This window comes from Coenobita brevimanus, chromosome 104 (genome assembly GCF_032717465.1).
Source record: "Coenobita brevimanus isolate Jiangsu-jjx chromosome 104, ASM3271746v2, whole genome shotgun sequence".
Lineage (NCBI taxonomy): Eukaryota > Metazoa > Arthropoda > Malacostraca > Decapoda > Coenobitidae > Coenobita > Coenobita brevimanus.
Window position 1 is genome coordinate 44,889,163 of NC_137057.1, and position 14,758 is coordinate 44,903,920.

Consider the following 14,758-nt stretch of genomic DNA (forward strand, 5'->3'; position numbering starts at 1 on the left):
AGTTATTGCTTGCTTCCATCATTTTTTTTTTTTTTTTAATAAATCAAGTGAAGGCATCCACGGGTTGGAGTGCTGAATCGCGCCTGAAGGCCCATGATTAAAGATCTGCAGTTTTCCTTTGGCCTGATTCAGCGTTCCACCTCCACTTGATGCAAAGAGAGAGAGACAGACAGACAGACAGACAGAGCTTATCTTCCACAAGACGCATCGACATTGTCAGAAAAAATAATCCCCGTTAATACCATCACACCAGCCAAATGAGAGACCCCTAGCATATTTTCAACATGTACTGTGGGTGTTAGTGCTCAAGTGATGACATGTGAAGGTATAAGGTATGCAGGAGAATTGTTGGGCTTTCGAGAACTGGCTGATGAATGTAAAGCCAGAGTCGGAACATTACAAAACGAGCAGCATATAAATAAACAATAAAAAAATACAGACTAGAGAGATAATGACTCCTGAAATTCTCTTCTTACATGTGACTATTCACATGAAAGCAATCAGAAAACAAACAGGCTGAAGGGCACGTTCGAAACAAACTCGCCTCGTACCGTAACCGTAACCCCCCTTTAAGCCGAATACAACCAGTGATATTACAGGCTGGGATAGCTACTTCGACGTCCGCCCCTTCCTCTCTCTCTCTCTCTCTCTCTCTCTCTCTAAATTTCGCCTATATCATAAACTAATCAATGCCTTTCACTCCCATTTATGATTCCAATTAGGCCTACTCCATCCCCCTCACTCCCCTTACTCTCCCCTCTCTCTCTCTCTCTCTCTCTCTCTCTCTCTCTCTCTCTCTCTCTCTCTCTCTCTCTCTCTCTCTCATCTTAAAATAACCCGCCATTCTTCATCACACAAGTATGTCCATATCTCATGACCATTTACAACGTCAAAAACAAGACTGAGTTCACTGTTTCTATGCTCTCTCTCTCTCTCTCTCTCTCTCTCTCTCTCTCTCTCTCTCTCTCGTACACAAAAGACTCTCACACACAAACGTACACGCCTGTACACTATACAGAAAACGTAATCACGCTAGTACACGTAGACAGAAAACGTAAACACACACACAGAACATACACACATACAGACCCACAATACGCACACACACACACACACACACACACACACACACACACACACACACAAACAAACAAGCAAACAAGCAATAAAACAAACACACACAAGAAAACGAACAAACAAACAAAACTAACACACACACACACACACACACTTATACACACATACTGTACTCCCACACCTCATGCGCAGCACACACACACACACACACACACACACACACAGCCCCTAAGCATAAAGAACCCGCATCATCGGTTGAGTAAAGATAATCAAGACTCTCTTAAGACCCTCCACGACTCTCTCTCTCTCTCTCTCTCTCTCTCTCTCTCTCTCTCTCTCTCTCTCTCTCTCTCTCAAAGATCCCTTCATTCATTATCAAAAACCTAACTACGACCATATCTCACAAAACTTCACAACGTTCTGTACAAGACTGACTTCTTTGTTGCTGTACCAAGACCCCCCGCCTCTCTCTCTCTCTCTCTCTCTCTCTCTCTCTCTCTCTCTCTCTCTCTCTCTCAAAAAAAAAAAAAAAAAAAATCATTACTAACTTCTAGATCTCTGTGACGCATTTATCGTACATATTTTGACCATCTACCTAACTTACTCTCTCTCTCTCTCTCTCTCTCTCTCTCTCAAAAACCACTCCATTACCACCTTCTAGATCCCAGTGACTTATTTATCACACCCATTTTAACCATCAAAAAAAGAAATCCATCAAAAAATAAATAAATAAATAAATAAATCCACGTTTCCCACTATAGGTAAAATGAAAAGTCTTAATTAACCCCTTCACTGTGAAAAATTGTCACCAACCTGAATAAAATTGTTTGGTGACAGCTTGAACAAAACGAAAAATTGGCCATCCTATGAGGTTATTATCGTGCTCTGGCAACTTACCCCTCTACATTGTGTCCGATTTGTGATTCGTGTATAATATCTTCTTGTATAATAATATTCCTGTTTATTATATTCGTGCATAATAATATGATTGGTGTATTATGTAATACGAAATCGGACGCTCTTCTGAATGGTAGGTTGCCAGGGTACGATAATGACAACCTCAGAGTCGTGCGCCGCGACTGTAGTGGGTCGGTCAAACATAAACCAAAACCCTGGGCCACTTCAGTTTTTTTCTCCCTGGTTTCTTTACCTTTTCGCTTGGCATCTTGCGTGATTTAGAAGAGTTTTAATTTTTTCTATATCTGCAGCCCCCCTCCCTATCCGTTTCCCTTTAAGAAGTTAATTAGGACTACATAAACCTAAATAGTCCGTTACATCTCTTAAAAATTTTCATATACTCGTACTAGTAACCTAAATGCTTGTTTTTATATCTACGTTGCTTCATTTTCAACTGGTAACAGAATATACATAACATCTAATTACTGTGAATCATTGAAGCAGTACATGACATCCCTCCCACTCTGATCTGCTTGTATTGATAAGCGCCGTTCTGAATATCTACATTATTATTATCTGTTTGTAAATGAGCATTCGTATCTAACCATTGTAAATTATAGTTTTTTTTTTTTTCAATTTACTGAAGCTGAGGTTAGGTTGCTCTCTCTCTCTCTCTCTCTCTCTCTCTCTCTCTCTCTCTCTCTCTCTCTCTCTCTAGCGCAAAACCAACTGGTAACTAAGACAAGGAAAAGAACTGGTTGAAAAATATATTTGCTAGACTTAAACTGCATGTTGTAATTATGCAAATCAAATGGCGTTTGAAAACAAGGAATGAGAACAGAGCGTACTGTTAACTAGCTCAAGAACTAGCTGGTTTAACTGCATATTGAGAGTAAACACACAAAAATACGATACTTTGAAACATTAGAACATAATCCTTACTTATCATTTATCTGGAACTTTCTTTTTGTAGTCTAAACACGAATGGTCATTAATGTTAAACTTGCTTGTGTCTGATGTAGGGATATTTTTGTACTGATTATGAATGCATGTAACTAACTATTGCCCTTTCCTTCCCTGTAAACATCCCTGCATCTGGTTAAAATAAAATATCGTATCAATGAATCAGGGCAAGACATTAATGCACTGGAATGAGTGATGAACAAAGGTGTACACTGCATTCACCACTTAAATATACCCAAGTTTGTGATGAGCAGATACTTAGCTAGCCAGATTTCGGCCACAACTTCCATATTATGTTTATCTATAGCCAGCCGCCATAATCCCGTATGGGGTGGACCGTGGTCGTTTGTCTCTGAGTTAGTGGTTTTACGGGGAGGAGCACTAACCTGCCACTAACCCACTTCCTAACACGTAAGGAACACGTATGAGTTGGTTATATGGTTACAACCCAGCTTTGTAAATGGTTTACAGGAAACCATTTCAGTAGGCCTGTCACTCAGTGTAAAGCCACCTGAAAAGAAGAGAAGAGTAATAAAAAGTGGCAGGAAATATGGGAGAAATAGAAAGAGAGGAGCGCAGGCACAGAAAAGAATAATAAAGACGAAGGGAGAAATAGGCAGCAGTACATGAAGTGAGTGGCTGATGGTCGCCAGTCGCCACCATCTACCGGTACCACACTGCTGAATCAAAATAATGTTTGCCGGACACCTTAACTTGCCCAACGATGATCCAGTATTTTTTCTTTTTTAATAGTTAATTTCAATCTTAGTTTCACTTCCCTTCCACTGCTTGCCCAGGACGAAGCATTTGGCCAACGTTGTCCGAAAATTTTAATTCCAGACATTTAACGGTTAATATGTGTATTTATCTGTATAGTTAATTAGAATTATATAAAGGATTTTTTTTTCTCAATTCTGTTTATTGTTAACACAAAAATCAGTAGTAAGTAGAATGGCACTCAGTAGAGTGCATATCTCCGCCAAGGCCCAACATGCAGTTCTTTTTAATTCAATCAAGTCCTATTTGTTGCTGTACAGCAGCTGGAAAAAGACTGCCCCCCTATAAAAGCATAATTAAATCCACTAGATCAGGAATTTTATATGGATCCGCGCCAAACTGTACACATTCGTAGACACCAACATCCTAAATATGCCTGATTTTTTTTCAAGATCCATGCAATATTCACTGAAAAAATTTACGAAAATGTTGAAAAACGCCCTATCTCTCAATATTAAAGAAAGTGAAAACAAAAATTCCAGGATCCGCACCTTTATCCGGATCGGCACCAAAATTTAATGGAGCCTACTCTGGGTCAAGGCCCAGTCTTCTACCAAGTTTCGTGGAAATCCGTCCAGTAGTTTTTGTGTAAACTTGCTCACAAACCAAACAACCAACCAACAAACGGACAGTGGTGAAAACATAACCTCCTTGGCGGAGGTAATTATTCCAATAAGCGGTACAGGTGAAGAAGAAGAAGAGAAACAGGAAGAGGAGGAGGAGGAGAAGTAGGAGGAGGAGGAAGAGAAAATGAACAGCAACAACAACAGCGACAACAATAAAAGCAACAACAATAACAACAGCAACAGTAACAACAACAATAACAACAGTAACAACAAACATAACAACAGTAACAACAACAACAACAAGAATGACAAGGTACACCAAGAAATATGTAATAACTTTCCCCATCTTTTCTGCATACCCCTGGCAGCCACTTTCGGTCCCTTTCGTGTTCGCGGCCCCCTGAATGACAGACGCTGGCTTAGGAAATGTCGTCACACCTCTTCCTCGGCTCCGTATCCCTGTGTAGAGATATAGTTGGCTTTCATCTCACATAACTCCCTGATTCCATTCGTTTCAGTCGATGGCCAGATGACGCCACACTGAAGGGGTTGATCTGACTAGTAATCAAGGAGACTCAGTCCTGCTCCATAACTCAGGCTCACCAAATTTCATGCAACCATAATTTCGTATTGAAGTTGTGAGAGTGACCTACCTCCGTCAGATGAAAACGGATTTATTATATACTGTAGGTTACTGAAGTGAACTGTACCTGTATATATATACTGTGTATGTAAAAGAATGCTTGTCTGTCTGTCCGTCCTCTATGGATGTGGAGAGGAATGCATTTTAAACCCACTAAACTGCCCTAACAGATGTAGTTTTTATGACGAATATAAATGCGTAGACTACAGTTGCTAAAGTGGCGCCCTTGATACCCAAGATTAGAACAAATTAGGAATAATAATAAACATGGTGGAAACATGATAGCCAATTACCGAAGAGCTTTTTACTTCTACATCCATCTCAATATTAGCTGCAACAAGGCGGATGGGTGGTATGGATGGGCAGGGTCGAGTGAATGGGTGGGTGGAGTTGGTGAGATGGTGGTTGTGGTGGGGCAAGGCGGGTGCGGTGGGTAGGCACGATTTGATGGGTGTGGTGCAGCAGTGTGGGTGGGTGTGTGGATGGGCAGGAGGGGTGGGAAAGAGGGTGGGTGGATGGGTAGGTGAGTGGGAGGGGCTGACTCTCCAAGAATCACTGAGGGAGTTACTCTCCGCAAATATTGCATTATAGATGAGAGTCCATTGTATAATTACTAAGACATTAAAGACATACTGTAGCTTGCCTCCTCTCGCTGTTTCTGAGAATATTTTATTAAGCTAGGGGACCTCACACTCCTAAAAATTATGACTGGAAAATTGTGTGTAGTGAAAGACCTTAGTAAAAAGATAAACTCACCTGGGAAGTTTCATTGCAAATCATCAAATAGCATAGTAGGAGTTAAAGCACGCACACACACACACACACACACACACACACACACACACACACACACACACAGGCTGAATCTTGTGCAACGGTATAGGGCGAGTAGCACAAAATAATTCCATCCGGTTCTGCAGTGTTGATAAATAAACACGTAAATAAATAAACAGCAAGTAAAGTAAAGCAAAAGATTAATCCTTATGATATTACACTGCTATTAAGGGCTGTTTATCTGACGAACTAGCTATCTGGAAAACTCTACTCCACTTCTTGACATGCTGATCATACTCTCTCTCTCTCTCTCTCTCTCTCTCTCTCTCTCTCTCTCTCTCTCTCTCTCTCTCTCGTGTGTGATAAACAAACAGGCCTCAGAACAAGAATTCATGTACCACCAATCTGTTCACCCCTTCAGCCTGATGACGTGTTTTTAATTATAATCTTATTACAGTATCCCCAAACTATTTGTTTCTTCTTTGGAAAAAAAATTTCAAACAGGAAGGGTTAAATATAGAATTTATTTATCCCTTCAGTACAAGCGATCTCCAAAGAGGTAAATAAAACTGAAGTTGGGAGAGCTGTTGATCAACCCCAGTCTGTCTGCCCGAGCAGACCCATCAACCACAGGCAAGCAACCACCCCTGCAGAGCTGTCCCGTGCAGTGAACTGATGTTTCCTCGTGGCTTATGGCGCCTCGCCGTGGCGAGGCGTTGGAAAAAGTGTGAAGGTTTGGTTCTTGGATGGATACCACATTTACGTCTCCCCACCCAGTTGACAGGGGCACCATCATAGGCTCCACTTCACACTGTGATCTGGTTTTATGGTTACCACCCAGCACTGTAAGTGGTGTCTGCGGTTACACGAAACCACAAGACTTGTCACGCAGTGTAGAGCCCCCTGAAGTGCAAAGAATAGTAATAAAAAGTGACAGGAAGGAAAGGGAGTAGGAAGAGAGGAGGGTAGACGGGGATATGGAATGATAAAGGTGAAAAAAAGAGGTAAATGGAACTACATCAAGCGAGTGGATGATGGTCGCCTCCACCTACCACTAGCTGGAAGAGCATGTCAGTTTAGCACGTCACCGATCTCTCATTTATCTTTCCACCCCATCCTCCTTCTCATTCACGATCTCCCCCTCCCCCTCCCCCTTCTCCTCTGTCACCTCCCTTCTAGTTCAAGAGCAACAAAAATTAACCTGTCATTTGGATCAGCATGTACAGGGTGGCCAAAAAAGTACTGATGGGTATTAAAAACTTTCTCGCCTGTAAATGGCTTAACATGGTGAGAGCAAATTAACCTGAGAGAGAGAGAGAGAGAGAGAGAGAGAGAGAGAGAGAGTCAGGTGTAAATCAGTGGAGAACCTGCATCTCAGTAAGTCAAGTCGTTTACACTCAATCAGTTTTCGTACACCCAGGAAACGTTTATGGATTTTTTGTAAGTGTAAAGCAAGATTTTCGCCCTCTTGATCACCCAAAATGCAGATAAAAGCAGTCTGCAGGCCAAACGTGGTGTCCTATGAAATCTAATAATACTATCGCCTTACATCCAAAAATCATCACCAATCGAAAATGTCATTCAGCATTTGTTAGTTTAATGATTTCTGTATGTCGTAGTTATTATTGTAGTTAGAATACTCAGTCGGCAACAACGGAGAGCTGATTTTTAAGTAGCTACTTATATTTGCTGTAACTTCACAGCTCTAAGCATGGCCGTGAAGATCAGTGCCCCACTAGAAAGACTAAGAATAATGATAATAGTAATAATAGTAATAATAATAATAATAATAATAATAATAATATAGGTGTACAATTTCCCCCTGTGCATTCAGAGAAAACATGGAAACTGCATACCCAGTCCTGTAATATGTATCCCAATTACTCCGAAACCCATGTACTCAAAGTAGCCTATTTCTGATCATTTTTATTTTTGGGAGGGTGGGGGGGGCGACACTGGGAATCCTGGGGGGTCGCGCTCCGTAAATATTGCATTACGGATGAGAGTCCATGGTACGGTACAACATTTACTAAGATACCAATACATATCTGGCTTCCGTGGATATCCCTTAAGAATGTTAATTTTGGCGAGGGGAGTGGCCCGCCTAAAAATCATGATTAGAGAACTGTATGTATTTGAAGACCTTTGGAGTAACGAGATGAACTAACCTAGGAGATTTTATTACTTTTTGTCTCTTATTCATGTTAGCTTTTATTTTTGGGAGGGTGCTGACTTCCCCAGTAACCATGGGAAGAGGATCACACTCCCCAAATATCGCAAGACGGATCAAGTCCATCGTACAGTTTGTTCCAAGATATCAAAGCCATACCTGACCTCCTCTCACTACATTTGAGAATTTTTAATTTGATGAATGGTGGCTGACCCTCCTCAAAATAGTGGTGGAAACTTTATATAATGGAAGGCATTATCGAGGAACCACACGAAATGACCTGAGAAGTTTCGCTGAAATCCTTGTGGTAATTTTTCCCTGTTTCTGATCGTTTTCATTATAGGAGGAGGGCTGACCCCACAAGAATCACTGTGGGGGCCAAGCTCCCTAAATATCCTAATACGGATATGAGTCCATTGTACAACATGTATTAAGATATCAAAACAATATCCGCCCTTCTTTTACCATTCCTGAGAATTTTTAGTTTGGTGAGGAGGGCTGACCACCTTAATCATGGTTGCAAAATTGAATATAATGGAAAAGCTTCCCAGTAACCAGCCGAATTCCCCTGGGAAGTTTCATCTAAATATATCAAGTAGCCTTTAAACACACACACACACACACACACACACACACACACACACACACACACACACACACACACACACACACGACCTGGAGTCTAACGCACTGAGCTCTATAATATAAAGCTCAGTTGTCTAACGCAACGGTATAGGGCGCGTTACCGAAAATGATACCATCCTGTTTTGCACGACTGATAATAATAATAATAATAATAATAATAATAATAATAATAATAATAATAACCCGTTTAAATGGATGTAATGAAACTTGTTCCCATGGTTTCCGGTAAAGCCTTAAATTGCTAGGGAACCACAGCTCTAAGCCACTCACCTCAAACCTCCCGCCATGACAACCCACACAAGCACAGGCCACAGCATCTCTCCCCAGCACCCTCCACCAGCCACAGCGTCCTCAACACTGAGTCACTGGGGCCTGCCGCCTGGGCCTCTGTCGGAGTGGATATTAACGTCATCCGATACCGCAGCTCGCGATGCTCAGATGCCACTTTAGGCTGGATTTACCCCTTGTACCCCATTAATTTTATGTATTTATTTATTTTTTATTTTTTACATATACAGGGGATTTTTTTATTTAAGGGAGGCTTGGAAACGGAGAGGACAAGATATAGCCTGAGTAAATTCGTTCACCACTACAGATCCTTGCTAAGTTAAATACCACCTACTATCAGCGCAAGGTTAAACTAAAAATTACGTCAGTCGTGCTCGGAACAACTCTGGTATTCTATTCCAGCCAAGGCCAGACGACTGCATTCAGCCGAGAGTGCGTACTAGGAACCTGAGAGTGTAAATTAATGCTGTCACCATTAATGCCTTATCTCCTTCAGTGCGATTACGTCTCTCTGCGTCGTGAGGCGTGTGAGAGCAACACGAGATATTGTTCCCGGAGACAATTTTACACCAAACCTTCACTGCAATCAAAGCATTAGTCCTACACACCCATCTTCACAGGGTATACTCCCATGGCGCCTCTCCCCCTCCCACCACAATTCCAGCCTATTCCACGCATTTCTCGGTCCTCCACGCCCATCTCTTTACCCCCGCTGCCACTTTCTTTCTCGGCATGTGTATCTGAATGTACCATCACTCCACTCCAGCCACTAATACTACAACGCCCATACCATCAGTGTACACTTTCCTGCCCCACCACCACCTCCCACCGTCATCCCAGCCAATCCCACCCAATCCTTCGCTATCCATACCACTTTTTTACCCCTCTCCCATTGACAGCTTCACAGTGTTACGCAGGTCACGTGGTCGACGAACGCATAATTTTGTCATCTTGTACAGTAGGTAAGTGAGACATCGACCATCCACTCGTTAAATATAGTGCTTCTTTTTGGGTGACTCTACACTGGGTGGCAAGCCAAATGGTTTAATCACTTAGACAAACTTTTACAACACCGAATGGTAACCATATACCCAAATGACGCTTGGTAATCAGATGGGTTATGGCGACCCAAACAAATGGGGCGCACAAGAGTTTATGTCTGAGGACTGGGTGGGGTTGAACGTTCACGTACTGCTAGTGAGGCCGGTCACCCTGGCCTTAAATGGAAGGACTGAGTAGCCTTGCCCCGGACCCCTACCCTCCTGATGGGACAGAAGGGGACTGGATGCCGAATACGTGAGGTGAGTCCTCACTGTATGCTACTTTTTAAATTTCCTTTGCAATTAAGTTCACAGTGATTTACAAAGAGACTGCTTATTAAACGAGTAGCTCTGTCGCTACATATAAAGCTTCTCTCGGTACTGGAGTAATGTAGTGGCACCAATATTACCGGGTGGTGGTGGTGGTGGAGATGCCTGGTGAGCGTCCTTCAGTCCCTCTCCGTTCCTTGAAAAGAATGGTGGACTGCGGACGAACAGCTTCCATCAGCTGTCCACCAGGTTCACGTTCACTAAGTCTAGAATTGCGACTACTACCATTACTACTACCAGTACCACCACTACTACTACTACTACTACCATCAATTTCCCCCACTCGGCAGTGCCAATTGTAAAAATAAATATATCTATCGACCTATCTATCTATCTTATATATACTGTATATATTATATATATATATATATATATATATATATATATATATATCCCTACGTGTCAAGTGGGGTTGGTGGAGGATTAGTGCCCCTCCCTGTAAAACAATTAACTCTAAGCCCTTGGCCACCCTGTTTGGGATACATGGCGTCTGGCAATGAATGAATGAATAATATATATATATATATATATATATATATATATATATATATATATATATATATATATATATATATATATATATATAATGTTACGGTCATTTTGCGAAATCGGTCTGTTTTGCAAATTTCCCAAACCAAAACTCTGGTCAGACTGCAAAATTACCTTTAAATGTCTGGGTACTGTACACAAACCTATCCTAACCTAACCTAACCTAGGTAAGGTTAGGTTAGGTTAGGTTAGGTTAGTGCAAAGTACCCCCTCCTTGCAAACTGACCGAGACATTTGCAAAATGACCGATTTTGCAAAATGGCCGCAACATATACACAAATATACATACGTATATATACTGCAGAGAGAGAGAGAGAGAGAGAGAGAGGAGGGGGGAGATTGGAGTCCACCATGGCACGAGATGTCACTGTACGAGTGTTCAGTATTCTTCCACCTTTATTTGGCCCAGATTTTCGTCCTTTGGTAGCTTACTTCATCTGACTTAGTGGAAGAAAAAGACAGTGCTACGGTTCTACATCCCATCTGTAGCACTTCTTCGTGACTAGCACCTTACTCTAGTCTTACTATTTCAAGTTATTATTTTTTCTTCACCCTAATGAACCAGATTTTATTCCGTTTGTAAATTATTTCACGTGGCCCAGTGCAAGAAAAAAAAAGTGCTATGGCCCTACATCCTTTCCATGGCACTTCTTCGTGACTAGCACCATATTCTAGTGTTGGTCTACTCGGCATACAAAGTGGAGAGGTAGCAATTCTAGGCCAAGTTAAAGCAAAAAGAGTGTAGTTAGCGCCTGACGACTTTGGCAACAGTTCCAACCCCAGAATCAACTAAACGTGAACCCAGTGGACTGAAGGCTGAAGGAAGTTATTGTGGGGCCTTCGTATAACCAGGTAGTGGAGACGCTTGGTTATATGGGTGCCACCACGTGAAGGAGTCTCTCAGTTTAAACAAAGTCATAAGAGTTAAGTTTTTAGTCATTTTCCTTTCAGATCTCCATAACGTTTTTCTGTGTGATGAGATTTTCTTTTATTAATTTTCCACTTGCTGATTTAAGTGTTGAAAATCTCTTACCGAAGGATTTTAGGTGTGTGTGTGTGTGTGTGTGTGTGTGTGTGTGTGTGTGTGTGTGTGTGTGTGTGTGTGTGTGTGTGTGTGTGTGTGTGTGTGTGTGCGTGTGTGTGTGTGTGTGTGTGTGTGTGTAGCAAGAGCTGGAGAATGAGGGGTGGGGGGAGTGCTAGCTGGTCACTCTTAAGGGAAGGACACAGACGCTGCCCAAAACATCCCTTCATCAGCCCACTTAGGTTTCAATTTCGGAGATGGTGGTGACTACAATAGTGAATGTATCAGTAACAGCTGTGGAAGTATAATAATAATAATAATAATAATAGCAACAGCAGTAATGATGGTAGTAGTGGTAGTAGTAGTAGTAGTAGTAGTAGTAGTAGTAGTAGCAGTTGTAGCAGTAGTAGTAGTAGTAGCAGCTGTAGTGTGCAAACAGACAAACAGGGGTGAATTCATAAGGTCCTCCAACTCCGTTGGCGGACGTAATCATTAAAACGGAAAATTTCATATACTCTTTGGAGGGAGTATTTGGCGCTGTCGTTATTTGTGTAGAAGGACGAAAGTCCGTATCGCTGGTGCTCCCTGTCTTACGTTATGGCTGTGAGATATGGACACTAAACAGTGACTTGAAGCAGCGAACTGACTCCCTTGGTACTGTCTTCGCAGGATCAAGGGATACCGCTGGTACAACCGGGTGCGTAACGAGCGACTACTCAGTGAGACTGAATCGAGACCTATTACCCACATAATACGTCAAGGCAACTCCAGCTATAGGGGCACGTGGCCCGCTTCCCTGAGGCTGATCCTGCTCACAGGGTGATCGCTGAACGAGTTAACCCAGGGTGGAGGAGGCCAAGGGCAAGGCCACGTAACCCATGGCTGGAGCAGGTCCATCACTCCTGTCGGGAGATACTTGGAGGGGGAAGAGTCGCTGCCTGAAGGGTTGCACAGGACCCGCGCGTGGGTGAGTCGGAGGGTGAGTGAGGCAATGCGCCCCGCTGCGTTTGCCCCTTCTTGACTAATTGATTGATTTGGAGCTAGTGTACAGCATATTGCTCGTTAATATTTCCATTGTGTTATTCATATAATACGTAATTATGAGTATAAAAAGATATAATTAACATTAACAGAGAATACAGAGGAGTGTTATTAAAGGTAAATCACTAGCAAAGACGTGCCATTTTTTTTTTTACCCTAATTTCTCCTAAAGCTGCCGTCTCTCCACCTTGAATGCTGAGCTGTAGCAATAGGTTAACACTGGAATCTGCTAGTCATGAAGAAATGCTATGGATAGGATGTAGAGTCTAGCAATATCCTATTTTGCAATTGAAATACATGAAATAAACCGCAAAAAAACGAAAATCTGGGCCAAACACTACAGAAAGCCAACTTTGCTGACGATAATGCGGCCCGTGTGTCCAGTGCTTCACGTGGAGAATGTGGGTGTGGTGATGCGGGTAGAAATATGCCACGTAATAGAAGCTGGAGAAAGTGGAACAAAGAAAATGAGAGAAATGGGGACAGACAGAAATCTGGTGGAGAGAAGGATATAATTTCTTAAAGCGTCGCATTCACTGTGTTACTTTGGAATTGTAAGATAACTGAGAATAAATTACACAATATAGCAATCTTACTCTATGTGCACAGGAAAGACGTCATTTGTTTACAGGAGAGGCACTTGGAGGATTACCCTGTTCCTCGCCAGTTCAGACACTAGCCTACCACTTGTATAGAAGATATGATGGTCACGGAGCTGCCGTATACACTTACAAATCACACCCACAAACTGAAGTGGTTCAAAATTCTACTTCGGAAGCTGTCTCGTACAGAGTAAAATTTAATATCGCGTATCTATCTATTTGTTCTCTTTAGCCTACTGTCCCCCACATGGCCCCGTCAATAGTGAGTCTTTAAATTCTCTCTTTGACCACTTTCCTGGAAATAAATAAATTTTGGTCGACTTTAACACCCATCGCTGTCAAAGGGTTAGCTTGAGGGTTGATGGTTGTGAGAAGCAAGTAGCTGACCTAATACTACCATCTGAAAGATGGTAGAGCGACTCGTGCAGATGATCATACTGGTAATTTCTCGGCCACTGACTTGTCTCTAGCCTCCTCTGGTATGCAGCAAGATTTCTCGTGAAGCCCTAATGACGGTTTTTCCCTAAGTGATCATTTACCCATCCGTCTGCCTTCTACACGTGACGGTTTTTTTTTTTTTTTTTTTTTTTTTTGGTCCTCCACTTCCTAAATTTCACTTTAAGAAAGTAGATTGGGGATCCTTCTCAAGGATCGCCGATTTAAATAAATACCGGGGTAGATCAAAGATGTAAAAGCCCAAAACTCAACTAATTCCATACCACACTTGGCTGAGACTGGTATTTCTAAGACTTCTCCAGTTCATTTGAAGCATAGAGGTCATTCGTGAACCCCGAATTGTTGACAGGCATTAAGGAAACACAGTAGGAGATACAGGATTCTTGACATTCAGCCTACTCAGGAAAACTTTATTGCTTACAAAGAGGCACGGGCTGAGGCAAGGATAACAATTTGGAGCAAACGTGGCTCCTGGTGTTTTTTTGTGTCCATGGTGAACTGCTTTACCTCACTGACTAAAGTTGGTCCACTATTAAAACACTAAATAATAAACGCAGTTTTATCCCTGTGACCACTCTGGAGGTGGATAATACCAACTATGACGATCCTGTAGACGTAGGTAACATCCTCGCCAAGAGGTTTTCCCATGTAAGTAGCCCTGCCAATTGCGACCAGGGTTTCCACGATCATAAACACACGACTCAGCTACAAATATTGGACTTTGCCACAGAAGACATAGGTTCCTCATACAACCAAGAGTTTACGATAGATGAACTTCTTGAACTAAAATCCTTTAAGACACGAGTCTTGGACCGGATACCGTCACTTACGGTATGATCCAGCATCTTAATTAGAACAAGCTGATTAAGCTGTCGGAACTGTGCAATGAGCTTTGGGCGTCAGGAACGTTCACAAATTC

General features: G+C 42.1%; 1 protein-coding gene across 2 annotated transcripts in view; it reads right to left on the reverse strand.

Annotated features, from left to right (window-relative positions):
- The window catches only part of LOC145415985 (uncharacterized), a 50,254-nt gene extending 41,416 nt beyond the window's left edge, over positions 1–8,838 (reverse strand). For both annotated transcript variants that reach the window (XM_080285089.1, XM_080285088.1), the window contains exon 1: positions 8,783–8,838. In XM_080285089.1, coding sequence (XP_080141215.1) covers positions 8,783–8,829 — 47 coding nt within the window. In that variant the 5' untranslated portion in view covers positions 8,830–8,838. The remainder of the gene's footprint in view (positions 1–8,782) is intronic.
- Positions 8,839–14,758: the final 5,920 nt, after the last annotated feature.